At 37.7% G+C, this 27,789-nt stretch overlaps 1 protein-coding gene across 9 annotated transcripts in view; it reads left to right on the top strand.

The window, feature by feature from the left end:
- The window catches only part of ARHGEF18 (Rho/Rac guanine nucleotide exchange factor 18), a 122,821-nt gene that overhangs the window by 76,518 nt on the left and 18,514 nt on the right, over window positions 1-27,789 (top strand). For 4 of the 9 annotated variants that reach the window (XM_056821995.1, XM_056821994.1, XM_056821992.1 and 1 more), the window contains 10 exons: window positions 1,128-1,198; window positions 3,595-3,658; window positions 10,972-11,116; window positions 11,805-11,917; window positions 12,056-12,196; window positions 17,445-17,695; window positions 18,368-18,493; window positions 19,305-19,422; window positions 19,786-20,034; window positions 21,029-21,105. In XM_056821995.1, coding sequence (XP_056677973.1) covers window positions 1,128-1,198; window positions 3,595-3,658; window positions 10,972-11,116; window positions 11,805-11,917; window positions 12,056-12,196; window positions 17,445-17,695; window positions 18,368-18,493; window positions 19,305-19,422; window positions 19,786-20,034; window positions 21,029-21,105 — 1,355 coding nt within the window. The remainder of the gene's footprint in view (window positions 1-1,127; window positions 1,199-3,594; window positions 3,659-10,971; window positions 11,117-11,804; window positions 11,918-12,055; window positions 12,197-17,444; window positions 17,696-18,367; window positions 18,494-19,304; window positions 19,423-19,785; window positions 20,035-21,028; window positions 21,106-27,789) is intronic. The other 5 variants (XM_056821993.1, XM_056821999.1, XM_056821998.1 and 2 more) reach the window with 4 other exon arrangements.

Genomic DNA, 27,789 nt, shown 5'->3' with positions numbered 1-27,789 from the left:
TTTTTCCCTAGCTGCCTTTAATGCCTGGTTTTAAAATTTTCATCTGTATTGAATCAATTCCTAAGTTGGTGCAAATAGTCCAAAACTCTGTATGGATATTTTTTTGATCCTGTGCTTGTCATTGTATAAGTACAGACATTTTGGTTTAATGGTCAATCATGTGGAACACAAAATATAGACATCTCTCTACTTTCAAGTCATTCATACTTTAAAATGACAACCAAGAGCTCTTCACTGCCATAGGAACCATTTTGAAAATATTTGGAGCTAGAGAATCTGTGGGACCAGAAGTAGAGAAAGAAGAAAACAAGAGCAGCTTCATGGAGCTTCCCTAAAAACCTCCCTATGTTTTCCTCCCTGTTGTGCTGTCCAGAATTTTCCTGTTAGAGGTTCTTTTGATTGAGGGACCTTGAATCATTCACACCTGAATGACTTCACACCTGAATGTAAAGTCATTCAGGTGAAGTGCTTTCCTCTTAACAATTTAGTTGAAATGGCTTCTGAGAGAATGAGAGCTTTGATTGTAATGGAAGGAATGAAATAGGAAGAAATAGGTGTGATTTTTGGAGTTTGGAGCCGAATTTCTTATTCCCCCAAGCATTTTGGGTTATTTAGGTTTTAACATAGTTGATGCCCAGTCATATAGTTTTTTGCCTAAATTAGGGGAAATTTTGTTAGCTTCATTCTTTGACCAGAGGAAAAATTGTGTTTTAGAACCTTCCTGTTTATGTGGGTTCAGCTTTTCACCTTAATTTTTTTAAAAAGGAGCAACTTTTAACTGATATAATACAGGTGAACTTTTTGTTAAATAGATTTGTGATCTTGTCCAAGGGTCATTATTTTTATCATACAGAAATCTCTTGTATTTGAAGAATGAGTTTATGCCTCATTTGCACTTTGAAGTCATGTTATATGACTAACTAGTTTCATGCCAAGAATGTTGTTCTTTGTTCTTTGGGTGGCTCAACCAGTAACATTGCTTTATAAATGTTTATCTTTAGTGAAGATTGTGGGATTTTATTTAAAATATTAGACTTTTCCTTCTTTCTCCCTTAATTTTGAAAAATAACTGCTTCCTTTATGGACTGATATTATGGAATAATTTAGACTTTTTTTAAAAATTTCAGACTGTGCAGTGAATGTTCATAAGAATTGTAAGAATTTACTGGCCGACTGCAGTAATAGCAATAAACTCAAGGTAGGTTTTAAACTTAGCTCTTCTCTGGAGAAAATAATTGACAGATAATTTCAACTTAAACATTAGATATAATATAAATTACTAGAATAATACATGTGAATTAAAAATAGAGCTTGGTGCCTGATCTCAGCATTGACTTTATCATCTCCCAGAATTTCCCTGTCCTTAAAATTTGAAACATACTTTCTAACATGCATACCTGCTCAAGGTTCCTCCATAAAATACCTGAGAAGTGGCCATCCAAGCTCTGTTTTAAGATTGTTGTTGCTAGGGAACTGCTTATCTCTTCAGGTGGCTCACTCTAAGACAACTCTAATCAGGAAGTCTTAAATCTAGCCAAAATCTCTTTCTCTTCAACTCTTACTCATTTGTTCTAGTTATGACATCTGAAGCCAGAAAAATTCAATCCTTCTTCCTACGTGAGGACAGAGCTTTCACATCTGCCCTTTAAATATCTCTTCTTTAGGCAAAATATCCCTACTTCTTTCAGCTGATTCTTCAGGTTAGAGGACATGATCTTCTATCCCCTTATCATACTGCTTGCTGCTTAGCATGCAGTCCAGCTTGTCAATGTCCTTCTTTAAGATTTTACTCAGAGAACTGACGACAGTACTCTAGGTGTGATTCAATTAGGACAGAGTAGAGTGTTAATGAATTCTAAGAGAGCTCTAGCTTTTTTAGGCTATTGTATCACACTGATGACCCCAGGAGCTTACAATTCCCTAAAATTATCAGATCTTTTTCTTATGAAAAATCAGCTGATTGTCTTAACATCTTAAGCATGTACCACTGCTTGAATTTGAGTGTAAAACTTTGTGATTAGCCCTACTCTTAAATTTCATCTAACTTGATTTGGCTTCTCATAGATATTTGGGGGGTTTGGTTTTGTTATCCATTGTGTGAGTCATGCCTCATGAGTCTGCTGAGCATGCCATCTCTGTCTTCATCCAAGATGAAGTATACAGGATCCCTGGGGCACTCAAGAGGTGCCCTCCCTCTAAGTTAACATTGATCTATTAACGACTGCTTTTCCACCAGCATCTCTCAAGAATGATGTTAAGATGCATGAGGAAATATTTGCAAAGATATTTCAGTTCCTGTTCTAAAATAAAAGCCTTATGTGGACTAAAAGTATTTTATTACTATTTCCAATAATGGAAATTAATAATGTTTTGTGACATTAAGTGTGTCTATTTTATGAATCTATTTTAAGGATGGTCACCCCTAAAAGGAGTAGCTACTGATGTCAGGCATGGATAATTGCTACTTTAGACTTTGACAGGAAATTCTTCAGAATTACCAGAATGACAGGAGGTAGCTGTTATTAGGCAGCATACATCATTTACTTGAGAGTAAGGTCTTGAAACATCTTCTGAATTTCCATTTCATTTTTTAAAATATGAGTGCTTGCTATGTACAAGCCACTATAGGGCATAGTGAATATTAAGACAGAGCCCCTGCTCTCATGGGACATTTAGTAGCAAAAAGTTTTCTTTTTTTAAACTCTTACTTTCTGTCTTAGAATAATTACTGAGTATTGGTTCCAAGGCAGAAGAATGGTAAAGGCTAGGCTTCCTTGGGGTCACACAGCTGGAAAGTATCTCAGCCCAGATAAATCAGATAAACCCAGGACCTCCCATTTCCAGCCCCAGCTCTCTATCCATTGAGCTATCTAGATGTCCCCTAGTAAAAGATTTTCAACTAGGAAAGTTGAAATTAAAATGACTTTTACATTTAAACCTAGGTGAACCATAAAATTGGATTATTGAAAAACCTCATTCTCCAAACATTCCTCTTGTTCTTTAAAGTTTATTTAGTTGGACTAGGTTCTTACTTTCCAAAGAGAACTCTAGGTTTAAAATTTTCAGACCTTTTATTTCCAAACTGTGGCTTATAACCTTTCACCAAAGATTAGTTATATGCCCTACTCAGTATATTTATGACTTAGTTTTAGGCTACTATCCAATCAAGATAAATCACTGATTGATTCCTGATTCTAAAAATATCAAATATTATTTAAAATGTGAAGTACTTGGAAATCAATTTCTTCTCTTTTTACTTGCTAAAGTGCCCCTCTATGAAGTATCAAATCTTAGTGTTGCCTTAAACTTAAGTGTCTCGAGTCAGAAATCTTTGCTAATTCTCCATTATTGCTAAAATTTTATTAGTGTTGTCTTGACTAGTTACTAGAAAACAAGTTATCCTGAATTTAAATGTGAGTTGGTAAATGAGGAAAGAGCTAGTAAAATTTGAAAATAAACGAGCTTGAAAGGAGATTAAATTTATTGATGTTTGTAGAAAATGATACAATGATGGTTATGCTTATTTAATAGAATGCAGCTCAAAAATTTGTGTGTGAAATAATTTTCATTGTTAATCGTGTTCTTTTTCTATAGCAGAAAGATTTCCAGCACAAACCTTCAGCATCTTCACAGAGTTCAGCCCAGAGCCTTTGTCAAGGTTTGTTCCTAAATATATCATTTCTCAATTTTAAAAAGATGTTAGAATTAACTTTTAAAAAATTTAATTGTGTTGAGGACAGTATTTCTGATTTGCAAGCTTCTGGTTCAAAAATTACTGAGAAAAAAGGTAACTTTTTTTTCCCCCAAGAAATGAGAATTCTGTTTTTGCTTTCTCATTTTTATATTTTTTTCCTCTGGTTAAAGCCTTCTTGCTGTGTTCAATCAAATGAGGTAGTTAAGAGAAATCAATGTGTTAGCTTCTTATTGATTGAATCTTATTCTCAGACCTTAGAAAAGACTAGAACTGTGAACTGAAAACTTCTTTTTACTTCATTTTCCTGATTGTCTGTTTAAAACTTAACCTATAGCTGGAGCTTGCTAGAAGGAAGACTCCAGAGAAAGCAGATATTCTCAGTCTGAAAAAAAAAAGTCTTCATCAAAATGAATGATTTGGAGGAATTAAAAACTTGTATAAAATGACATTGGGCCAGTTCTTTGAAGAAGACAGAGCTTCTGAAGTGGCTTATGCTGCCATGCCCAGGATGCTCCCACTTTCTGAGGTGGCACTCTATTAAAAAAATATTGGGGGGCTTTTTTGATGAGACTAGAATGATGGAGGAATTTTTGGCCACAGTGCAAATGATCACATCTATTGTCATGAAGCAGTAGGAAGGGGGCAGCTGGGTATCTCAGTGGATTGAGAGCCAGACCTAGAGACAGGAAGTCCTGAGTTCAAATTCGGCCTCAGACACTTACCAGCTGTGTGACCCTGAGCAAGTCACTTCACCCCCATTGCCCAGCCCTTACCACTCTTCTGCCTTGGAACCAATACACAATATTGATTCCAAGTTGGAAGGTAAGGGTTTTTTAAAAAATGGATTTAATGTGTACAATGAGATTTCTGTAAAGAAATCATTAAAAATTGATTGTTACAAATTGATTACAATTAGGCTACTAGCTAGAGTATTGTTGTATTTGTTTGGGGCCAAGTAAGGTCCTAGAGCTGAGATTAGTACATACAGTACTTACACTGTAATTGTCTGGAAGGCTTTTTAATAAGCAAGGAAACTGAGGTAACACCAGGGTGCTTGCTGTGAGACAAGACTACTGCTATTGCCAGGAAAGCAGTCTTAAAGCAGACAACTTCTCCTATTTTCACTTTTCTTCACTTCTTATTTTCATGTCTGTTCCTTCCCCTAGTCTCCCATGAAACAGCTCTGTGGTGTTCAGTCTAGTTGACTGTGATAGGCTGTCAGCAATCAATAGGAAATCTCAGCAGTGTGCAGACAGTGCTAATTAAACTCCAAAGATGGGGTTTGTGTTAGGGAAGATACTGCCAGGCATTTATGATGTTTGTACTTCACCTTATGGCCCATAGAGCAAAACTCTGAGAAATGACTGACTTCTGGGTCATTGGATGTTTATTTCAGAGAAGCAGCATGTTATTCTGAATATTTGCTCTGATTATCTCTCGTAGAGCCAGAGGCACAATGGGCCAGACTTTACAAGTTGAATTTGTTATCTTTTAGATGTGGGGTGGTAGTTTCTTAAAGAAACTTTTCCTGGTGCTGTTATCCTTAGCTTAGAATACTTGGGCCTGACATTTGGCTGTTCAGTTTAGAGTCCAGGTTGGCAGTCTGCTGCAGAGGCATGATCTGTACACTATAGGATCATTATTTCTCAGTCACTGAAAGCATTTACCTATTACTGATAGTTTTCATTATAAAAGTCGGAGTTGTTTTGGCAGTAGGAAGGCCCAGGTAAAAATGCTAATTAGGTCATATAAAAGATGAGTGTACATTGAAGAACTTTGGCAAACTTTTTCTAGAAAAGAAATGCTTGAAAGACATTTGGTATATCTCTAGATTAATATATTAAAGACTTCCTAAAAGGAAATTTTTTGTGCATTTTTTTAAACCATCACCTTCCATCTCAGAAGTGATAATAAGTATTGGTTCCAAGGCAGAAGAGCAGTAAGGGCTAGCAGTTAAGCTAGGTGGTATCTGAGGCCAGAGTAAAAACCAGGATCTCCTAGTTCCAGGCCTGGCTCTATTCACTTAGCCACCTAGCTGCCTCTCGTGTATTTTTAAAGGCATCTTTTCAAGTATCATAAATGATTTTTTTGTAGTTTTACTTGGAAAAGTAATAGCTCCTGTTTATATCTATTAAGGGTCTTAATAACACTTTCCCAGCGAAAACCATGTGAATTAGAGTCAAGGCAACAAGTATTTATTAAATGCCTACTATGTGCCAGCCACTGAGTTAAGTTTGGAGATATAGAAGCAACAGTCCCTGACCTCTGGGACTAAACAATCTGGTGCAGATATTAAATCAGATGAAAACATTGAAACTCAGAAAATTTAAATTGTTGCCTGTGATCACGTGGTAAGGATATGCTAGGGGTAAAATTCTAACTCGGGTTCCTACTGTAGTAGTTTTCACATGTATAACCTCTGCTAATGATTAATAATCTTGAGGCCCTGTAAGAGCCTGAGACGCCATCTTAATTATCAGTGAGTCAGATTTAATTATGTTTAGTTATAGATTTGATGTCATATATTCTAACTAATTGAAGATGAAATAATCCATGTGTGGTAATTTTTTAGTAACCAAACTGTTTAGTTAAATGAAAATCCAATTAACAGATATTTTATCGATTGCCTTTTCTTTGCTTGGCACTGATTCAAAGGCATTTTATTTAACATCTCTGATGCACAATAATACAAAAATAAAAATGAAACCATTTCTGTCCTCAGGAAGCTTGTTCTAATAGAAATGTAGTTCATGGGTGTAGATAAGGAAATGCAAGAACCGAGGAGATGAGAAAAGGTTTCACAAAAGGATGGCATCTGAACTAAGCCTAAAAGGAAGCTAAAAATCCATTCCAGGCTGAGAAAATAGGCTGAACAAACAAATGCATAGAATGGAAACTGGAATGCCAGGTTTGGAGAAGAGCCAGTAATTGGCCTTTATGAAAGTGTGTGAAGGGGAATGATATTAAATAAACCTGGAAAGCAGTCGAGAGTCAGGTTGTGGTGGGCTATCAAATGCCAGACTGAGGAGTTTGTGTTTTATCTTAGGGTTGATAAGGAAATGATTTTTTTTTACAGGAAGAAGAGTATGTCATGGCCACCCACCCACCCACTCCCTGCTTTATGGAGGATAGATTGGAAAAGGGAAGAATATGGAGTGTGACTTCATTCTTGTAAAGATGGTGAAGTCCTTATAAGATCGAAATAGGATTATTTAGATAAGTGATGCATTTAGGATCATGAATTCTGTTTTAGATATGTTGAGTTTGAACTGCCAATGAGTCATCCAGGTGGAACTTTCTAGAGGGAATTGGTGATGTAAAGGAGTTGTAGGGGAAAGACTAGGACTGATATATAATTTATCAGAATACCTAATTCCTTGATTTTGTCAGATAGAAATAAATGTGTTGTATGTGTCCAAAATTTGTGAATTCTTGCTTTCTTATCAGTAAACTAAATTTTATATGATAGAGTTTGATATCTTGCATATTTTGTATACTTGAAAGTGCAGGGGATATAACGATTAGTGTGAGATGAGACATTTTGGGGGCTTAGAAAGATAAAGAAAAGTTAGTAATAACTTCAGTCTTTCTAGTAGATTCATGGTACAAACCACAAAGCCCTCCATGTCTTTGTGAATTTATAATATCGGAATATTTAGAGCTGGAAGAGCCCTAAGGGATCATCTGATGCAAATCACTCATTTTATAGATGAAGAAACTAAGGCCTCAGCTGGTTGTAAAAAAAGAGTCCAACCTAGGATTCTTGATTGCTGACTTCCTTGACTCAGATTCCTTATTTGTAAAATGAGGGAGATGAGATTTGAAGACCACTAATGTCATAAACCTCTCTATTTCTGTTGAAGGCACTACCATTTTTCTAGGCTCATAACATTGGTGTAACCTTTCTTCCCTTACAGCACACATCTAGACCTCTCACAATTGACCCAAATTCTGTCTACTCACACAACTACCACCTTAGTTCAGGTATCTTCTCATTCCCAACTATCCTTCATCCTGTGATTTTCCTTAAGTGATCTCTCTAAGGCATTCCTCTACTCAGCCAACTCTGTGGGCTTGCCTACTGCATCTAGAACAAGGTTTCCTAACCCGGAGTCCAAGACTTTTTGTTTATATTTCTGTGTATTCGGTTTCCTTTGTACTATTGCATATTATACTAACATCATTCTGAGAAGGGATCTATACTTTCCTAGACTGCCAGAAGGGTCTGATTGACACACAAAAAAAGGTTAAGAACTTTTATTTTAGGATAAATGGAAGCTCTGGTTAGCTTTTTAAAGTCTTGCACTTCCTGGCCTTATCCTATCTTTCCAGCTTCAGTGAGCTAGACTGGCTGAGTTCTCTGTTCCTCACATGCCAGACTCCATCCCTTTGTTTTGATGCCCAGGAGTCAAGATGATTTCATTTTGTATTTGTATCATCAGAGCCTGGCACAGTGTTCATTAATTGATTGGTTCCAGCTCTAAAACTATAATACTAGTATTCTTGCTATCCATATTTGTTTCTCTCCTGATCCACTTTAAAGACATGCTTTTTTTTAGGGTTTCCATCACTCTTGTAGGTGGCCTTACTAGTAGCTGGCATTTTTAGCTTTAAGGGGTACATCTTGGTATCATCTTCCCCCAGTAGTCTGAGCTCCCTAAGAGCAGGAGCTGTTTGTGTGTTTGGTCTTGCCTTTCTTGGTACCCTCAGCCCCAAGCCCAGGAACTGGCACACTGTAGGTGCTTAATAAATGCCATAAGCCTCATGACAGCTCTCTGTTGGAGGTACCCCACATGTCATTATTTCTGTTGAGGATCAGAGAGGTTAAAGATCTTGCCTATAATACCCCAGTTAAAGGGCAAAAGCAGAACTGAAATCCAAATCCCTTTGCCATTAAGTTCAACCCTTTTGCCACTATATCATGCTACTTTGTTTTGTGACTAGACAGCTCTTCTTGTTGGAAAATTTCAGGGAGTCAGTCTTCAGCTTGGACTGATGAATGGACAGTCTGTGGCATGGCTCATTTCAAAGAGAAATGGTCTTGGAGACATAGGAACTGGGCTCTATTCCTGCTTCTTACACTTGCTGCCTGGGTTACTTTAGATTAGGCACCTCTCTGGGCCTCAGTTTCCTCATTTATAAAAGGAAGGATGTGGACAAGATGTTCTCTGAGGTTCCTTCCAGCTCTACATCTCTGATCCTATAAATCCAAGTTCGAATTCTGACTGCACTTACTATCCCTGATCAAAGATGAGCTTCTTGAGGCCAGAAGTTATTACTTTTTTGTCTCTAGTGCCTCCTTGATACATTCCTTTAGCACCTAGTAGGAATTTAATAATTATTGACTGATTGGCTGGGTGACATCATTTAACTTCTCTTGCCTTCTATCTGTAAAATGAAGGATGCTGGATTAGATTTCTATGGGCCCCTTCTAGTTTTAAGTCTGTGCTCCTCTGAGCCCACCCTAAGCTTTCTAAAGTCATATGCTAGGTGCTAGCTACCTTATTTCCAAATTAGGAGATTGATGTCACTGTAGAGGAAAAAGTTGGTACTCAACTGAAGTGGCCACCCTGAGTCACCTTCTGGCTTTGATGCTCAATTGTTTGTTGTGGTACCTCAAACAAGGCACCTAACATCTCCTGTCAAATAATAATACCAGGGTTGCTTAACTCATTGAGCTATTATATTATAGGCTCTGATGAGACTATAACATAGTCTCAAAGACTATAGAATTATATACAATTTTATATATATATACTATAGAATTATATACATAATTGTATATAATTCTATAGTCTCATAGATGACCCTCACTCCAATATTGTTTTAAGCTATGATAAGAATTCTTAGGTTAGATGTAATCTAACTTTCACCTGAATCATTGTTTAGATTCTGATATTATTTACAAACTCATTTATTCTCCATCATTGATCATTGAAATTCCCTGTATCTTTATCTCTCTGTAAAAAAGGTGCAGCTAGGATCTCTCTTTTCAGTGCCAGTCCATATTAAGCCTGCCCTGAGATCTAAATTCTGATTCCAGTTCTGAAACGGAGATTAAGTGAAGATTAGTTCACTCCTCGTCTTCTGGGCTTACTTAAAGGTGCCAATTTGTAGACAAACTGCTGAGATCTGATGGATTGACTCTTTTCCTTCTGTTGTAGGTTGATTTTCTAGTTCAAGGCAAAATGGTGGCAGACACTCTGCTAAAGTCAGCCACTGGACAGGTGTATTTTAATCCTCATAATGTATGACTCTTTATGTGGCCATGGTACAGTTTTGAAATGCCTTTTGTGTGGCGAGAGTCAAATTGGACCTTAAGCCTGTCTTGTTCAGGTTTGACTGAGGATTGGTATTTGGAGTAAGAGGAAATATTAGCAGAATGATTATTTTTCAATTGAGAGAAATGCATTTTTTTAAGTAAAAAAGATAAGAGATAAATATATCATTTGAATCTATCAATTAACTAGCAAATGGAAGGAACTCTTTGGGTATTACACATTAAGTTTTTTTAGTTAATTAAATTTTAACATGTAAATTTAATGTGTGTTAAATGAGCACATACAATCAGTCTTCAAAGCAGTATCTTTCTGTTGTCAGTTTTGATATCACAGTTCTATTTGTGATGTTTGATCACAGTGCAGCCAAATGCTATACTTGCCAGTCATAAAAATCACCCAAACTACATATTATTAAGCCTTAGGTTAATGTTAATGTCGGTCTCTGTTGTGCAGGTATAATGTAGCTTACACAAAAACTACTTTTTTTCTGATCTATTTGTTCACATTGGATATAAAAGGATTTTTCTATCACCTGTGAGCAGTGATGGGTTTGGTGTTTTATAAGCGGAGAAAATACTTTGCCATTTCCACACTAAATGGGCACAGTAGGGACCAATTTCCTGCCTTTCAGACCTGCTGAGTTAGCCAATACAGTAAGTTAAGTGGAGCTTTATATTTCTAGAAGGATCACACGCTACTCTAAAGCCATTGCCTCTCAGATCCTCACGGTGTTCAGTTGGAGGGACCCAGGTGTCGACATGGGCAATACAAACTCCAAAAGCAGCAGCCGAAACAGTTCTATCTCGGCTCATCCCGAGATATCTTTTTATGGCTCTTTTTCTAGGAAATGGAATGAGAATGTCTTTTTGGATAATGAACTCTTAACATCCAAGATCTTGTCAGCTCTTCGGCCACATTCTGACAGGGGCTTAAGAACTGGAAATCTTCACTGTCCTGCCCGTTTTCTGAGTACCAACTCTGTGTTTGCATCCGTAGCAGCCTCTTTGAAAGAACAACCTCGGAACACCCTCTTAGGATCTAATGGCACCCCAGTCCTGCCTCGGCATGTCGGAATGACTATCTCAACGAGGGGAAGGCTTCAGTCGGCAATGAACACTCCTGGAACTCTAAATAGATTTGGGTAAGTTGATTTTCATTATATATATTGCATCTTGATTTCCTGTCTCTGTCTTTAAATGTGAGTAAGCATTCATTGTTTCATGCCATTACATTTTTAATTTATTTTAGAATGTTCTTTAAAAATATAGTCCTGAACTTGTAAGGCTGCTACTTTTTCTTTAGTTAGTGAAATCCTGACTAAAACTTGGCATTGTGCTCCATAATTTATTAATTTCATTTGTAAAAGCTGTTATGTTCTGTATTTTCTTATTGTGTTCACTGTTTCAAATTACTTAATGCTAGTGCTTATCTATTTATTAAGGTCCTTTGCCTCAAATTCCCCATATAGTAGTATTTGAAGCTAACCTAGAATCACTGGGTTTATTTACATTTTTGTTCACAGGATAAGAGGTCTATTTCTCTACTCTTTACTTCAAGGAGCTAAACCCTATGCCCTAAAGGTTTGGAGCACTTTTCCAATCCTGCAGATTAAAATAAGTTCCAAATAATCACTAAAAACCTACCTTCAATACTTTTTTTTTTCTCATTCGTTATAATGTAATAAGTCTTTGAGTCCTTGTTCCTAATCTATCATCCCTATAACAAAGAAAAATATATGGAAATCATATACAAAACAGACAAACAAACTTCTCTAATTAGCCACTAATCTAATTGGCCAGACTGGAATTCATTTATTTTTTCCTATTTAGATCAGGTACAGGAGAAATGGATGAAAGTGATTCTGGATTTCTAAAATTCAAGCAGACAACAGATGATTCTCTTTCACTTGCATCATCGACTACTGAATCTATTTTTGTGGAAGGTATGTCTTTATTTCTAGAATTTCAAATAATTTCCTTGTAGCAAATGCTATTGTTGGTATGTTAAACGGCATAAAGGAGGGTAGAATAGAGTAGGACTTTGCCTCTAATGAATCAGACTATTTGTATTTTTTAACTAGATTCCTATTCTGCCTCACTAAGAAGTGAAATAGAAGCAGATGCCCAGGAGTTTGAGGCTGAGTCCTGGAGTCTTTCTGTAGAACCAGCATATGCAAAGAAGCAAAAAAGAGAAGTACTGAAAAGACAAGATGTCATTTATGGTAAGAATGGGAACTTTCCATTTGTTAGGAATGCCCTCTAGTTACTTATTTGTCCACATGTTGAAAAAGGGATTCTACTTAGCACCATGTTGGCCATTGTACTAAGGAAGCTCTTTCTTCTGGGCTCCAGAAAAGTATTGGAGTAGGTATTGAGAGGCTTGAGTTGTCCCAGCTCTAATCTTAGTCAAGTCATTTAAGCTCTTCCTGTCAGTTTCCTTACCTGTAAAATAGGGTCTAGACCTCTAGCCTATCTCTCAGGGTAGTTAGGAAGACAGGCATGCATGGCAAGATATACAAGTTGGTAGTAATATTGTTTGATTTGGACCTGGGAGTTCATTGATGTAGGAAATTTCTGGTACAAAAACCCTCTATTGATGAAGACAAGCAACTCCTTGGTAACTTAGAATGATGCCTGAAACCGGGAGGGTCACAGAGCTAGTAAGTGTTATCAATCTATTTGTGTCCATTTGTCTGTCTACCTGTCCGTCTAGCTGACTATCTCTATGTGTGTATATCTATTTATTACATCCATTTCTGTCTGTTCATCCATCCCATCTATATACCATGTCTGTCTGTCTGTTCAAATGCCTATTTCAGAGCAGGACTTGAAACCAGGTTTTTCTTCCTTCTCCAGGACTAGCCTTCTACCCTCTACATTGCCTCTCTAAAAGCATTATTGTTGCTATTATTCTATTGCTTTAAACACCTTCAGGTTGTATCAGTCAGCATTCATCAGGGAGCACAATGCTCTGTACAGAATAGCCATTTAAAAAGTGCTTGATGAAATATAGAATCAATTTTGCCTTCACAGAAGCCAGCCAACTCATTATTTCTGATTGGACTCCAGGACTAAGTGGGATTGCAGTCACTTAGGATCTTGAGCCAGGCTGTTGATTAAAACTGTGAACTATCAATGCTTTTGTAAGGAGTGCCTTTTGGCATCCTTTTTGGAGTGCCATGATGTGGAAGGTATTTTGGTGGAGACTTAACATTGCTTGACCACTTATGTTATTCATAATCTTGTAAAGACAATTCTTATAAGAATGTCATAACTTTTAAAATTCTTTCTTGCAAATGTTTGCCATTGCTAAAAATGAGATCCTCTTCAGGATCTCATAAGAATATTACTGATACAACAGGATATGTTTCTTCCTCAAATATGGGGAATATGATCCCAGTAATTCACTTGTCCTCTTTTGCCCCCACTGTATTAGTAGTCTTACTTGTCAGGTTCTTTGCTTTTTTCAAATATGTTGTTTGTATTGGCCACTAATTATGTGGTCAGGCAGATTGTTGTTATTTTTCAGTCATGTCCAACTCTTTGTGACCCCATTTGGGGTTTTCTTAGCAAAGGGATGGTAGTGTTTGCCATTTCCTTCTCCAACTCATTTGATATGGAAACCAAGATAAATACAATTAAATTACTTGCCCAGGGTCATAGAGCCTACCTAGTAAGTGTCTGAATCTGGATTTGAACTCAGGAAAATGTGTTCCTGACTCCAGGCCTGGTGCTCTATCTGCTGGCCCAAAACAAATTAAAATGAGTATATTGGTGTACAAATATCACTATAAAGTTATTATATCAGCCAGTAAGGGTAGACCTGGCCAAACTCACTGTAGGAGTTAACTGAGGAATCCATGCACTGTGCCAGAGCATTGTGCCATGTCCATTTGCTTTCAGGTGCTTTGGTGATTGCTGCCTAAACTTGTGTTATCACCCCCAACCCTAAGTTGATCTAACCTGTAAGTATAAGACAGAACTTAGGACCTTCTGAGTCTTTCTACTCTATGGATTGAGAGAATTACTGCCTCTTTTAAAAAGTTTACCCGATCTTCAAAATATAGCTCTAGTCTAACCACCTCCATTAATCATTCCATAACTGGCCCAAATTATCACAATCTACTTCCCTTCCTCTTCTGTAGTATTTCCTGGATATGCCATGCATTTGACACTTGGCAAACTTGCATTGTTAATAATACATGGATAAATCTTAACTCCACATGTAAGTTATAAATGTCTCATCCATCACCTAGCTATTTCTTATAAGTTACAGGTACTCAAATATTGAATTTTCCCAATTTAAAATTTATTTATTATCTTTTGGTTTTATATCACCTTTGGTTCTGATTATATTCTTCTCAACCCAGCAAGCCATCCCTCATGACAAGAAATCCTTTCTTAAAAAACAGATTCACTAAATTAACCAAGACGTCAGGTCTGACAATTTATATGCTATTCCACACCCATTGTTCCCCACTTCTACAAAGGAGAGAGTTATATTTTCTTACCTTTATTGGGGGGGGGGTGCTTAGTTATTGTAATTGCAGTGTTTAATTTTGGATTTTTGTTGTCATTATATAATTTTTCTGGTTTTGCTTGCTTCACTCTGCCCATTCGGATGAGTTCATAGTTGTTGTTTCTTAGAGTACAATGATGTTCCACTGCATTCTAAAAAAGTCTTAATATGAATATTTTTATGTATATGGGATCTTCATTTGACCTTCTTAGGGGAGTTATATGCCTATCAGTGGGATCTCTGAATCAGAAATTATGAACTTTTTAGCCATATTTTTCATATAATTCCAAATTGATTTTCAGATTGGTTTTATCAACTCACAGTTCCATCAAGAGCTACCTGTTTTGCCTGTCTTTTGCAGCTTCTACAATATACTCAGTAAATGTGTGGTTGATTGAGAATCAGCTTCATTTCTTTTTCTGAATCCTGAAAGCATTATTATTACTCTTATTATTGTGGAACAGCCTAGTTGTATAGCTTTCTCAGTTTACATTAAAAAGCATAGCAACTGGAGTCAGTAAAACCTCCATATTGCATTTGCTTTTGGAATCAGTCCTTGCACCAAGGGAAAGTAATATCCTTGAGGGGAAAATACTTTAAGTTGAAATTATGTATATCAGAGTAGATTTTTCCACAGAAACAATGGCAGTTTTTTTTAAAGCCCTTACCTTCTGTCTTAAAATCAATATTGTATATTGGTTCTAAGACAGAAGAGCCATAAGGACTAGGCAATGGGGGTTAAGTGACTTGCCCAGCTAGGAAGTGTCTGAGGCCAGATTTGAATCTAGGACCTCCTGTTTCTGGGCCTGGCTCTCAATCCTCTGAGCCACCCAGCTGCCCCCAACAATGGCATTTCTTAAAAATGTGGTTGTTCAAGTACCTGATGTACAACTATTTATTTATTTATTTTAAGCCTTTACTTTCTGTCTTAGCAACAAATCTAAGGCAGAAGGACAAGGGCTAGGCAAATGGGATTTAGTGATTTGCCCAGGGTTACACAACTAGGAAGAGTCTGAGGCCAAATGTGAGCCCAGGTTGCCCGGATTTCAGGCCTAGCTCTCTATGCACCATGCCCCCTACCTGTCCTGTCCATCTTTTTTATAGAAGATGCCATAACTGCCTTATTTATTCAACTCTATATGACATATCATAAATAGTATATGGTATTCTAAAGCATATTGTAAATTAAACAGGACAATGCAATTAAAACAAATGATATTTAATATCTTGAAACATCAGATCATCTCATCTCCCCCTTTTCAATCTCCTCAACTTCTCTTTGAAGACCTAGTGATTGAGAACTCACTCTCTTTGAAGTTACCTCATTTCACTTTGGAAAGCCCTCATTGTTAGGGGAGTCTTTCCTTTCCTCCATCTTCTTGTACTTTATCTAGTTGTTATTTCCAGTGCTACTGTTTTGGTTTTTTTTTAAACAAATGTAAAACTTTATTTTTCTCCCTTTTGAATTTTCTTACTGTATCTTTAGATCATCTTTTTGACCTATTAAGATCTTTTGGAGTCTAAATTTTCATCTGACATACTAAATTTCATTTAAAAATTTCCTTCTCTTTGTGTTATCCAAAAATATGGTGAAATGCCCAGGACCAAGTCAACGAATAGTCAACTCAAGACAGACTATAGTCCTAGCACCAAACTTTAGGTGTGGTCTCTATATTCTCTTAATTATACTGCTAGCTTGTCAAAGTCCATTATAGTTTGTGGCTTTCTCCTAATAGGCCAGTCTAGTAACTCTATCCAAAAAAAAAAAAAGAAAATACAAGTTTAGTGCTTACTCTGAAATATTGTTATATCCAAGCCAGCTCTTATTGTTCACTGTTTGTATTTTTAAATGCTCATGGACTATCCCTTTAATAGTACACTCTTAAGATTTTGCTGAGAACAAAACTAATTGTAAAACATCATGACAGCAGGTCTTTTCTTGCTCTATTTCTCCCTCTCCCTTACTCTACATCTTCACCTGCCAGGTGCTCAGTAATGTACTTCTGCCTTGGCCACTTGCTCCCAATACTTTTGGAACTCCTTTTGGAGTCACTACCTTTGGGACCAGTTTACCAACTATACGGAGAAACCAGCCTCTGTGGCAAGATCAGGATTTAAGGTGGAAAGGGACTAGATAGATCATCTAGGCCAATTCCTGTCCTTTTTCTAGATAAGGAAAGGGAGACCTTATCCAGAAGATCAAATCTCTGCTTGAGGCAATGCAGGTAATAATTAGGAGAGCTAGAATTTGAACCCCAAGCTTTGGGACTCCAGATCTATTTTGCACCATCTCATACTCTAATTCCAGACTGCTCTCCCTCTCTCGGTTTCTTTTGCCTCTCTTGCCATGCCTGCACCAAGCACCTACTCACTCAGGCTTAGGCTTCATGGATTTGCTGAACTTTCTGTTAATGCTTCCTGATGTTTGCTCAGTGTTTACTCACTGTGTGACCCTAGACAAGCAGCCCTCCTAGGCTTACTAGGATCTATTGAAGTAATTCATACATATGAAACACTAGGAAAACTTGAAAATTAAATCAGTTGTTAACTAGTGATTAGAATCATTCTAATCTAGGCATTATTCAGCTTCCAGCTATTTATAAGGTACTATGCTAATCTGGGAATAGGAGAACAAAAAGAAAACATTCCCTACCCACAAGAACTTACATTATGATGAAAGGACATTGCCTGGACAAATAAGTAATTGCAGGGTAATCTGAGGAGGAGGAAGGCACTAATCAGTAGGGTTTATCTGGGAGAAGGCTTCTTCAAGGAGGTGGTACCAGAGCTGAGCTTTGCAGAAAGAGGATTCTGAGAGGTAGAAGAAGTGAATTCAGGGTATGTCAGGTCAGCCTGGACAAATGCATGGGGGGCCATTCCCATAAATGAAGGGAAGGATTGTGATTCTGCTGAAGTTGCTTCTCAATGTTGGCAGTTTGTGTTTCCTCCAGAGTTAATGCAGACTGAAGTGCACCATGTCCGAACTCTGAAGATAATGTTGAAAGTCTATTCCAGAGCACTGAAGGAAGAAATGCAGTTTAGTAGCAGAGTCCTCAACCGCATTTTTCCATGTGTGGATGACTTGCTGGAAATGCATGGGCAGTTTTTGTACCGCTTAAAAGAACGACGCCGAGAATCGTTGGCAGAGGGCAGTGATCAGAATTATGTGATCCAGAAAATTGGAGATCTCTTGGTACAACAGGTGGGAGCTATGATAATTGGGAAACATCAATGTAAAATAGAAATTCCAGCATCTCTGATCAGTAGATAAGCATATATCCTGTGCCTTTTGAGAACTAGATAGTATGCCTGTTTTAGGGAGCTGTTTCAATAGTAGGCTTCTGGGAGGATCTATTCTCTTTGCAGAAATTCATATGTAAAAGGGGTAAAATGTACCAAGCATGTTCGCAGGTGGTATTTATGCTTTGGGTCACTTTTGAAATGGCAAGTAGAAATTCCCAAAGAGAATTGCAAATCTTTCTCGTGACTTCAGGGTTCTTTCTTGAATCAATTTCTAAGCTAGATGTTATTTTGTATTCTTTATAAAAATCCATATTACAGCAACCTGAGTTTCTTTATCAGCTTTTCTAACATTTTCTGGATTTTGAGATATTTTATCATTCTGGCTTGTGTTAGCAAGGCATTGTCTCTTTTTGCGACCTAGTAAAATTTTTATTTTATTTTGTCATGTTGTGAGTCTGAGCACTGTGCCTCTAAGGTTTTTCTTTTCCTTTTTTAGAGGAGAAACTAAAATTGTAAGTAAATTAAGACCCTTAGTTTGTTTTGAAGCCTGATGAAATGAATAAAGAAGCTAGCCTATGTGGTGATTATAAGCAGGCTTCCTGTGATTTATTTTCCATCTCTTTTATGTTAGTTTTCAGGTGAAAATGGAGAAAGAATGAAAGAAAAATATGGTATATTTTGCAGTGGTCACAATGAAGCTGTCAGTCATTACAAGGAATTGCTCTCGCAAAACAAGAAATTCCAAAACATGATTAAGGTAAAAAGAAGTTAGAGCCCAGGAACTGTAAGTGTTGAAAACTTGGATCCATCTGATGCTTTTTGTTCATGAACAGCAAAGTCATAAATAGTTCACAAGAGTGTTTCTTTTTAAAAGCACGGCAAGAATCATGTAAACATGGAAAAATATTTAAAAATAAATTTAAAAATTTTTTAATTAAAAAAAACCAATAAAAGTACAGCAAGCTAATTTGGTCCAGAAGGAACTGAACTAAACAGGAAGGGAGGGGAGAGGACTCCTAGAGGGCATATGCCAATCTTAGGAGCAGGGCTATATGTTACCTCATGCTGGAGAACCAGAAAAATATCCAAATAAAATAATTTCACTCAATAGAAAAAAGAAGCAAATATGCAACATTGTCACTAGGGTTGTCCAGCCCTGATATATAAAAGGCCATGCTCTCAGTTTTTTCTGGATTAATGGCTGGAGTACTGCCAGTATTGGGGGAGGGGGGAGAAGGAGGGGCTCCAACCAAGCTTAATCCCTTGTTCTCCCTGGAAGGTGCACCCTCCCTTTTATTCTTGATTTTTACAAGTTGAAAATCATCATTGCTATCAGATAAATGCAAGGTGTATGCTTTCAAAAGTGTTCAGGCAGCTTAATACCCTATAACACCAATGTCAGAAGGCTGAGTGTTTCTGATCAGAATATGGAGAAATAGAAAGCAGATAATTGGTCTGGGTAGAGGACTGAATTTTGGTTGCTCAAGAATTAAAAGTTTTGCCTAGGGTAATGAATTTTGGCAGCTCATTAGTTAATGTTTGTAAGCTTTGGCTTTTTCTTTCCATAGAAAATTGGCAACTTCTCCATTGTGAGACGGCTTGGTGTTCAGGAGTGCATTCTTTTGGTTACTCAGCGCATTACCAAGTACCCTGTGCTGGTGGAGCGTATTATTCAGAATACTGAAGGTACCAGATATGCTATCCCTCTATGGGTATCATATTACTGTCTGATAATTAAATACTATGATCATTTCATTTTTGTTCCATATACTATCTATTATATTCCAAATAAGATCCTCTGTTGACTTTGAGCAGACTTCTTAAAGGATTTTCCCCCTGTCTCTGACCTGTGGAGGATATTTTGGGATCACTTTAGGTGCATTTATTTCGCTGCATTAAAAATGAGAACTGTGCATTGGCACAAACAGTTCTTTGTTTTAGGGAGCCCTATGAAATTTCTAAATTTGTTGGAGGGTTGAGACTATCATTTCTTATATTTGCTGAGCTTTTTTTAAAAATGTGAAGAACTAACTCTCCTTTCTATGGTAGCTGGTACTGAAGATTATGAAGACTTGAACCAGGCTCTTGGCCTAATAAAAGACATCATCACACAAGTTGATGCCAAAGTGAATGAATGTGAGAAGGGGCAGCGTCTCAAAGAGATTGTTGGCAAAATGGACCTGAAGTCCTCTGGCAAACTCAAAAATGGGCTGACTTTCCGGAAGGAAGATATGCTTCACAGGCAGCTCCATCTTGATGGAATGCTGTGCTGGAAAACTGCATCAGGGCGGTTGAAAGGTAACATCTCATCAGGGAAAAAGATATGGTGGGTGTTGGCAGGTGTCACTTAGGTTTGCCAGGGTCAATCAGCAAACACCTGTTGAGTACTTGCCATGTGCTACTCAATGTGCTGAACATGGGAATATAAAGGAAAACAATTAGATTCATTGTTTTATTTGCACCAAGATGAGACCATTATGGTCCTTAGGTGTGGTAACAAATTAACTATACAAATCATTTCTTTTCCTAATTTGGGAAAATATTGAAACTAGCAATAGTATATTCCACTCTTGGGTTTTCCCATGAAAACACATTATTTTGAGAGACTTGGGGTTTACAGTCAAGGAAATAAACATCAACCCATGTCATGTCAGCCCCATAACATCTTTTTGCCCACAAAAGATCAGGAAGCAAGGTTGTCTTTAAAAGGCAGAATCTCTTCAGATCACCAAAGGAGGCCTAGCTTCAGATTAGCTTCTTTCCTTCCAGTAACCCACAGTTGGATATCCCTGTAGCTAAGCCATAGTAATGCACTCCTTCTGGAACTTGTTACAAACAATGCAGAAATGTTCCTTGCCCAATTTTCCAGGCATAAGATTATAGTTGGCCTTTTCTTTCCTTTGGGAAACACCTTTAGAAATGGACTCTACCTTGATCATTGACTTATTGCAGAGTTTACTTGTGGTTGAAATGGGAAAGCAACATACCTCCATGTTCTCTAATCCAGATTGAAGGAAGGTCAGGAACTTCTCATTCCAAAGAGCTTCTTAGACTCAGGAGAGTGAAATTATTGTACTTAAAAGAGCCTGTCTAGGCTGCACATGAACAGTCAGAGGAGGAGACTCATTCAGTCCCCTTACCTTATAGATGAGGACCATGAGTCCCATAGTGACCAGGGTACTTGCCAGAGGTATCAGCTCAGAGATGCAGTCTGAACCCTCTTGACTTCCTGTCCTTCTCAGTTGTCTATTTCTTCACAGCATTTCCTGATCTTCTCCTGCTTTCTTAATAGATGTTCTTGCTGTCTTGTTGACTGACGTACTTTTGCTGCTACAAGAGAAGGACCAAAAATACGTCTTTGCATCTGTGGTATGTACTTTGTGTCTTTTCCTCTCTGGATGTGATTCCAGAGAGTCATTCTGGACCATTCACTGACAATTCCTGAGGTCAAGATTCCCCCCTTCCTCCCCCTCCCAAGACTGTTTAATTTTGGTCTGCTACTACCCAGTTTGCAGACAGCTGCCTTTTGTTTCTGAACAAGAGTATAATAGCATTGATACCAGTGATGGAAAATGGGGAAGACCATTTAGTGAGCATGCCAGTGGGCTGATCAGGAGGCTAAGGACAAGTCAAGTTGTTGGTACATGAATGCAGGCAGAAGTTTCCTTTTCTCTTATAGTAGAGATGCTTTGTGGTGTAACCAAAGAACCCACTACACTCTTGGAATCTTTTCCCTGTCTTGCCTCTTAGTGAAGGTCCCACCAAACCTAACTATAATGCCTTACTGAGCAACAAGAGTTCAGTGGCAATAATCTGGCAAAGCAAATAGGCACCATGGATTACTGAAGAATATTGCACAGGATAACTTTAAGGCCACTTCCTGGCCTTAGATTGTTTTCTTCAACTACCAGGTGGACTTTTTTTTATGAAGGAAGGGTTTCCAACTTTCCTTCATTCTATGGTGTAATTGCAGATCTGAGGATGGGGTTAAATTTCCATTGCCCTCCACTGTTCTTGTTCTATAAAACGGGCTTTGAATTGATCCTCTGAATACTTTTGAGAATATAAGTTTCTTTTCCTAACTGTGTAGACCCATGCCAGTCACTTAACCACATTTGCCTAGCCTTTGCTCTTCCATCTGAGTTATTACTAAGAAAATAAGGGGAGAGAGTTTCAATGAGTTCAGGAGTTGTAGTACTTTAAGAATGTGAGCAGTTTTATTATTAACAGAAGGACTTGATCTTTTTGCAGTATATTTTTTTGCATTTTTCCATTTCTTCCTGAGCATTCAGAGTATACAGTCATCAAATATATTTGTGCTAGAATCCCACTTTAAGAGCTCTTTGTCAAGCAGGATGTTAATTCAGGGACCTGATTTGTGGGGAGGGGAGTTAGACCCACTGTTTCATCCTAGAAACAGTACATACCATTCTGCCTTTAATCTGTGACCATGGTAACGAAGAACCAACTGGATGCTAGAAGATCAGAAGAGCTTTCTCCAAGCAGCTTTAATAAGTCCCAAGTGCAGATGTGATTACTGTGGCACACCTACTGCTAGAACTCCAGGTCCAAGGCCTATCTTTATTTCTGATCCCTTTTAGTGAATGTTAGTTTGGTTCAAATTACTTCCTGGTTGGCGTGCCCTTCTAAATAGCATTCAAGGTCCTGATTGCTTGCTGTGTAAATTTGGAGTAGGCAGGGGCAGCAGGTAGAGCTGGTTTTGTTTATTTTTTTCTGGTTAAACTGATGCCAGTTGCCTTTTTCAAAAATTGAAAATAGTTCTCTACATGAAGAACTGCATTAGTTTCAACCAATAGGCCATGATCTAACTGTATAATAAGTTTCCTATATGATATGATAGGAAGCTGCTTTTTAAAGATAGTCATACCATCCTATTATGAATTTAGTTCATATTTATCTAAAATGGTTCTTCCAATGAAGAGTCCATCTGTCTGTTCCCCTCTTCCCTTTTCCCTTCCCCCCAAAAGTAGAGGAGTGAGAGCTGGCCTCAAGGCACAGGACCTCTCATGCTCCAGGCCATTCTCCAGGACTAGAACCACTCTCCATGGGGCAAGGGGGCTTACCTGGAAAGTTCCATGTCATTTTGGCCCTTTCAGTCATTTTCTCTTCCTGGGCTTTGATATTGGGTTTAATCACATTTTATCTTTAACCCCCACCCTAGAGAAGTTGAATCTTTTATAGCAGATCAGAAGGAATTGGGAGATTCTACATTATGAACTAGCAGTGACCACAAAATATGAAGGAAGTTGAGGCCCAGAGAGTTAAATTACTTGCCCACAGTCACACAGCAGTTGTGGGAGGTAGTTTTGGGGAAAATATAATAAATTGGATTTTGATCATATCTAGATTTGAGAGCTAGAAGAGAGACCTCTCTCTGCTGATGTGAATGGAAAGTGGAAGTCAGAATGGGGAAGTGATTTGCCTGGAATTGTCATGCATGTGGGGAGTATTAGAGCTAGGATTTGAACCTAGATCCTTTTTGCTCTAAAATCTTTATTTTATGTCATGGTGTTTCTCCAGTGATGTTGAGTTAGGGGAACTTGGAGAAGTGTAGCAGTTAAAATTAGTTTCTCTGCTAAAAGTATTATATTTTTAGGGGTTTATTAAAGATTAAGAAATAAAGAAAATACAAAATAAGGAAAGCATGTGCAACCTACATCTTGCCTGCCTGGTAGAGAGCCGCATGTCCCCAGAAGCGGAAGCCAGGAGCCAAGGAGGGGCCATACAGTCAGTTTAAATATCCCTTTTGCTCTCTGCCCAGGTGAGGACCTCTGGTGGGATTATAGGGAACTTTGGGAGCTACCAAGGACTTCTGGAAATTGAAGTCCAGGGTTCAAATCTCCATTTTTACATTTCCCCGTTTGATCCTTCTTGGAAAAGATTTTCCCCAAAAGGATCATGAAAACATAATCAACTTAAATATTACAATAATTTGAGGATAAGAAGAAAAAAGAACAAAACCAATAATTGCTAGATGCATTGACAAAAAACAAGTTAGGGGGCAGTCCCCTTTGGCATGAAAGTATAGATACAAATAAATGTTCAATCAACCACACCCAAAGTTCATTCTTGATCTTCTCGTGCAGCTTGTGGTCTGGAGGCATCTTCATGTAGTTTTCTCCAAACAGTTCAGTTTCTGGATTTGTAGAGGTAGCATGTTTCTTAGCCTAAAATTCTTCTTAAAAGGAATTTAAACTTTGCAATTTAAAATAATAATATTTTTACATTTCCCCATGTAGAGGGTGATTGAAAAACAGAGGATCACTTAGGGATGCATGGCTGAGTTATGAGGTATATGAATCAATTGGTAAGAGAAATTAAAAAAACATCAGAAAAATCCAAATAAAAAAGAACATTTCTGGATGAAAATATAGACTATCAAAGACTTATGTGTAAAAATTCTAAGTTGAGGAAAAGTAAATCTATAACAGGTCCTTGACTCGGGCCCAATTAAAATGATATAAGCAATGATGCATTTACCCATTCAGTAGCCAGGACTACAGAAAGTTTGCCACACTATGAAGACAGAAAAGGGACTAGATTATAGGAGACAAGTTTGGGATACTTGTCTATAAGTATTTTCACAAAGAGCATGGATACAAGGAAGGACTATGTCTTAACATATGTTAAGTGTCACAACCTTGAGTCTTCACACTAGGTTCAAGTCCTTTGTATTGGCTTGGAAGTGCATCAATCTGTTCTGGATTGGTTTATCTTTGGCCCTGTATAATGGCTCTTTTGGATATCTTGTCCTGGAATCAGACAGAATCATTAAGCAGAGTCCACTAATTTTTTTAAAACAATTAGTGGCATCATTTTTATAGTCTCAAGCTTTTTGGGGCATGCATTGACATTATAGCAAATGTATTTTAAACTTATATTACTGCAAAATCAAAAAGTTAAAGAAAATCTTAATACTGATGACATGTGCTTCAAATATAAAAAGGAGAGAAAAAATAAAAACTGAAATAATATATTGCACATGCAAGAAAAATATAATAATAAAAGTTTTAAAAATAAAAATATAGCTTATAATCATTGACACACTGTGTCAGCTAAGAAAATATAGAATACAAGGCTTTCTCACCAAAAATGAGATCCATTTCCTCTTCATGCCTGGCCATGATCCACTATGAGTACAAGCAGATGAATTTCACATGGTAACTTTTTTTTTTTATAAAGAACAGTAGTACAAATATGTATGTATTAATATCCCCAAAATTCTCAATAGTCCAGTAAATTATAATAGCAAACAAACACTATCATTTTTTGCACATGAGTTGCTGTATGGCATTTTTAAAAGCCTATGAACTGATGGATATTTGTCACAATTTTTTTTACAAACGTAGCAAATCTTTCAATCTTGGTAAACATATTTTTAAACAAAGTAAAACTTATTTTGGGTCTAGAACATCATCAAGAAATCTAGATATCATTGCAAAAAATGTGTCAGGGAAGTCTAGGAAAAACCCAAACCTCTGTAAAGTGAGCTGAAGAGTATAAATGAGAGATGCTCCTTTTTTGGGAGTCTTCCAGGGGTTCTATATGCCCTGGGATTAACTTCCCAGCTTCTATTCACATTTTTATAATGTAAGAGTTGGGGGTTATAGTTGTATTTCACTTCAGCTACTAAAATGAGCCTTACCTCCTGGTAGGGGCAGGCAAAATGACCAGAGATTTTTAAGAAAAATTCTAAAAATCATGTCTAAAGAACCCTTAAAAATCAGTTTGAGATATTTAGCTCATTAAATTTTCCAAAGGTTGTTGTAAAAATTTTCTGATGGAGTCCATCTATCCTCTATGTGACAATTTACAAAGTCAAAAATAGAAAAGCTATTTTTATATGGGCCTACTCAATAATGTTTGTTCAGTATGGTTATAGGGGAAAAGCAACAGAATATAACAATAGTTAAAACCCAGTACATTAAAATGATTCAGTGTAACAGAATAGTATTGAATGCAGTAATATATGAACTTAAAATCACAAAGTTAAACCTTAAACAAAACAATCAGCAAAATGCAATAGAATACAGAGATTTTTTAATAAAACATTGGAGTCTGAAATGCCTTAAGATATAACCTCCAGTCTCTTTAAAGTTCCTTGGGGGTTTTTTTAGTTTGTTTTTTTTTTAATTATCCATTTAGATGTCTATTGTTAGATGGCAGGAGATTGGTGGAGGATAGGCAATGGGGGTTAAATGACCTGTCCAGGGCCACACTGCCAGGAAGTGTCTGAGGCCAGATTTCAACCAAGGACTTCCCGTCTCTAGGCCTGGCTCTCAAGCCACTGAGCCCCTGAGTTGCCTCCCCTTGGTGAGGAATCTCAAATTTGGCTAAAGAGTTGCAGGGAGCTGAATTTTTCCCCAGGCATTCAGGTGAGATAAATGAAAGAATCAATACAGTCAAAAGATATCCTTTTAAAGTAGCCATGCTTTAAGTTCCTGTTTGGAAAAGTCTCTTCCTTCTTTCTTCTCCCCTCCCCTTACCCCCAGTCCACGGGGAGGCTAATTGTAGTCTAAAGGGGGAAAAAAAATCATCCCCGTTTTTACCAGCTGGTGGAAGTGAGTCCTGGACCTGGGGTGATGAGCGATCTGCTCTGAGGCTAGAGTTAGCTGGGGCTGGGTGGGCGGGTCACCAGGTGATCGAGTGGTCCGGATTGCTGGCCGAGCCAGGAAGGGTGGGAAACAGGTGAGAAAAATCTGGGTCCAGATTGCAGGCAGGAGCTAAATGAGTCAAGAGGCTTGCTTAGAAATCATTATCTAGGCTATCTTTAAAAAAAAAAATTGAGAGGTTTTTGTCCCTTCGTGGTCACCAAAACTGTAGCAGTTAAAATTAATTTCTCTGCCAAAAGTATTATATTTTTAGAGCTTTATTAAAGATTAAGAAATAAAGAAAATACAAAATAAGGAAAGCACGTGCAACCTACATCTTGCCTGCCTGGTAGAGAGCCACGTGTCCCCAGAAGCAGAAGCCAAGAGCCAGGGAGGGGCCGTACAGTCAGTTTAAATACCCCTCTTGCTCTCAGACCAGGTGAGGACCTCCAGTGAGATTATAGGGAACTTTGGGAGCTACCAAGGACTTCTGGGAATTGAAATCCGAGGTTCAAATCTCCATTTTTACAGAAGGGAGAGGACAGGAAGAACTGGGGTGGGGGTGGCTAAGGACAGTAGGAATTGACAGTTGAGCTGGGAGATGGCATAGTCAGAAAATAAGCCAATAGATCATCTTCTCTGTAGTGTAAAAAGGTTAAGAAGGGAAATAATAAAAAATAATCCTAGAAAGGTGGTAGTCTGGATTCAGGTGATCAAGGGCTTTGAATTTCCTGGGGAAAGACTCTATCTTATGCTAGAAGCAATAGCAATTTCCTGAAGATTTGAGTTGGGGAGTGTAAAGTTTTAAAATTCACAGGAGTGTATGGTGTGCCTTAGGGAGACTTTTTGACAGCAGAGTAGAGGATGGAGTAGAAAGAGAGAGAGACTGGACACTAGCAAGTGGCCCAGGCAAGCTGTTGGGAGAGCCTAAACTAAGATGGGAACGGAATAAGAAGGGGATGGATGCAAGAAATGAATATGTTGATAAAATTGATCAGAGGTGGCAACTGATTAGAAATAAGAGGTAAGAGCGATTGAAGAGGATCAGTCTATGGTTTTGAACCAATATGAACAGAAGATTTGTATTCCTTTCAAAGAAATAGGACCCTCACTGCACCAAGGTGCCTTTTTGTATCTCCCACCACCACCACCACTCCAAGTTGCCTCTTTCAGACTTTTTCATCCCTCCTTAGACTTTCCTTCCACCCTTTTAGCTTAGAACTCTTCTTCCTATTTAACTGAAAAGCTGAAGCCATTCACAGAGAACTCTCTCTTTTCCCCTGTTCCTCATCTCACATCAGTCAGATACCTTCTGCCAGTATCTTTTTAATCCTTGTTTTTCATAGGAAGAGTTGAGGAAGAAGGACAATAAGCATTTATATAGGACCTACTGTGTTCCAGCATTATGCCAAGTGCTCATTCTCTTGCTTCCTCTCTTCTC

The sequence above is a fragment of the Monodelphis domestica genome, chromosome 3 (genome assembly GCF_027887165.1).
Source record: "Monodelphis domestica isolate mMonDom1 chromosome 3, mMonDom1.pri, whole genome shotgun sequence".
NCBI classification, from domain to species: domain Eukaryota; kingdom Metazoa; phylum Chordata; class Mammalia; order Didelphimorphia; family Didelphidae; genus Monodelphis; species Monodelphis domestica.
The sequence above is the reverse complement of the archived record's forward strand: the minus strand, read 5'-3'. Positions and strand labels throughout refer to the sequence as shown.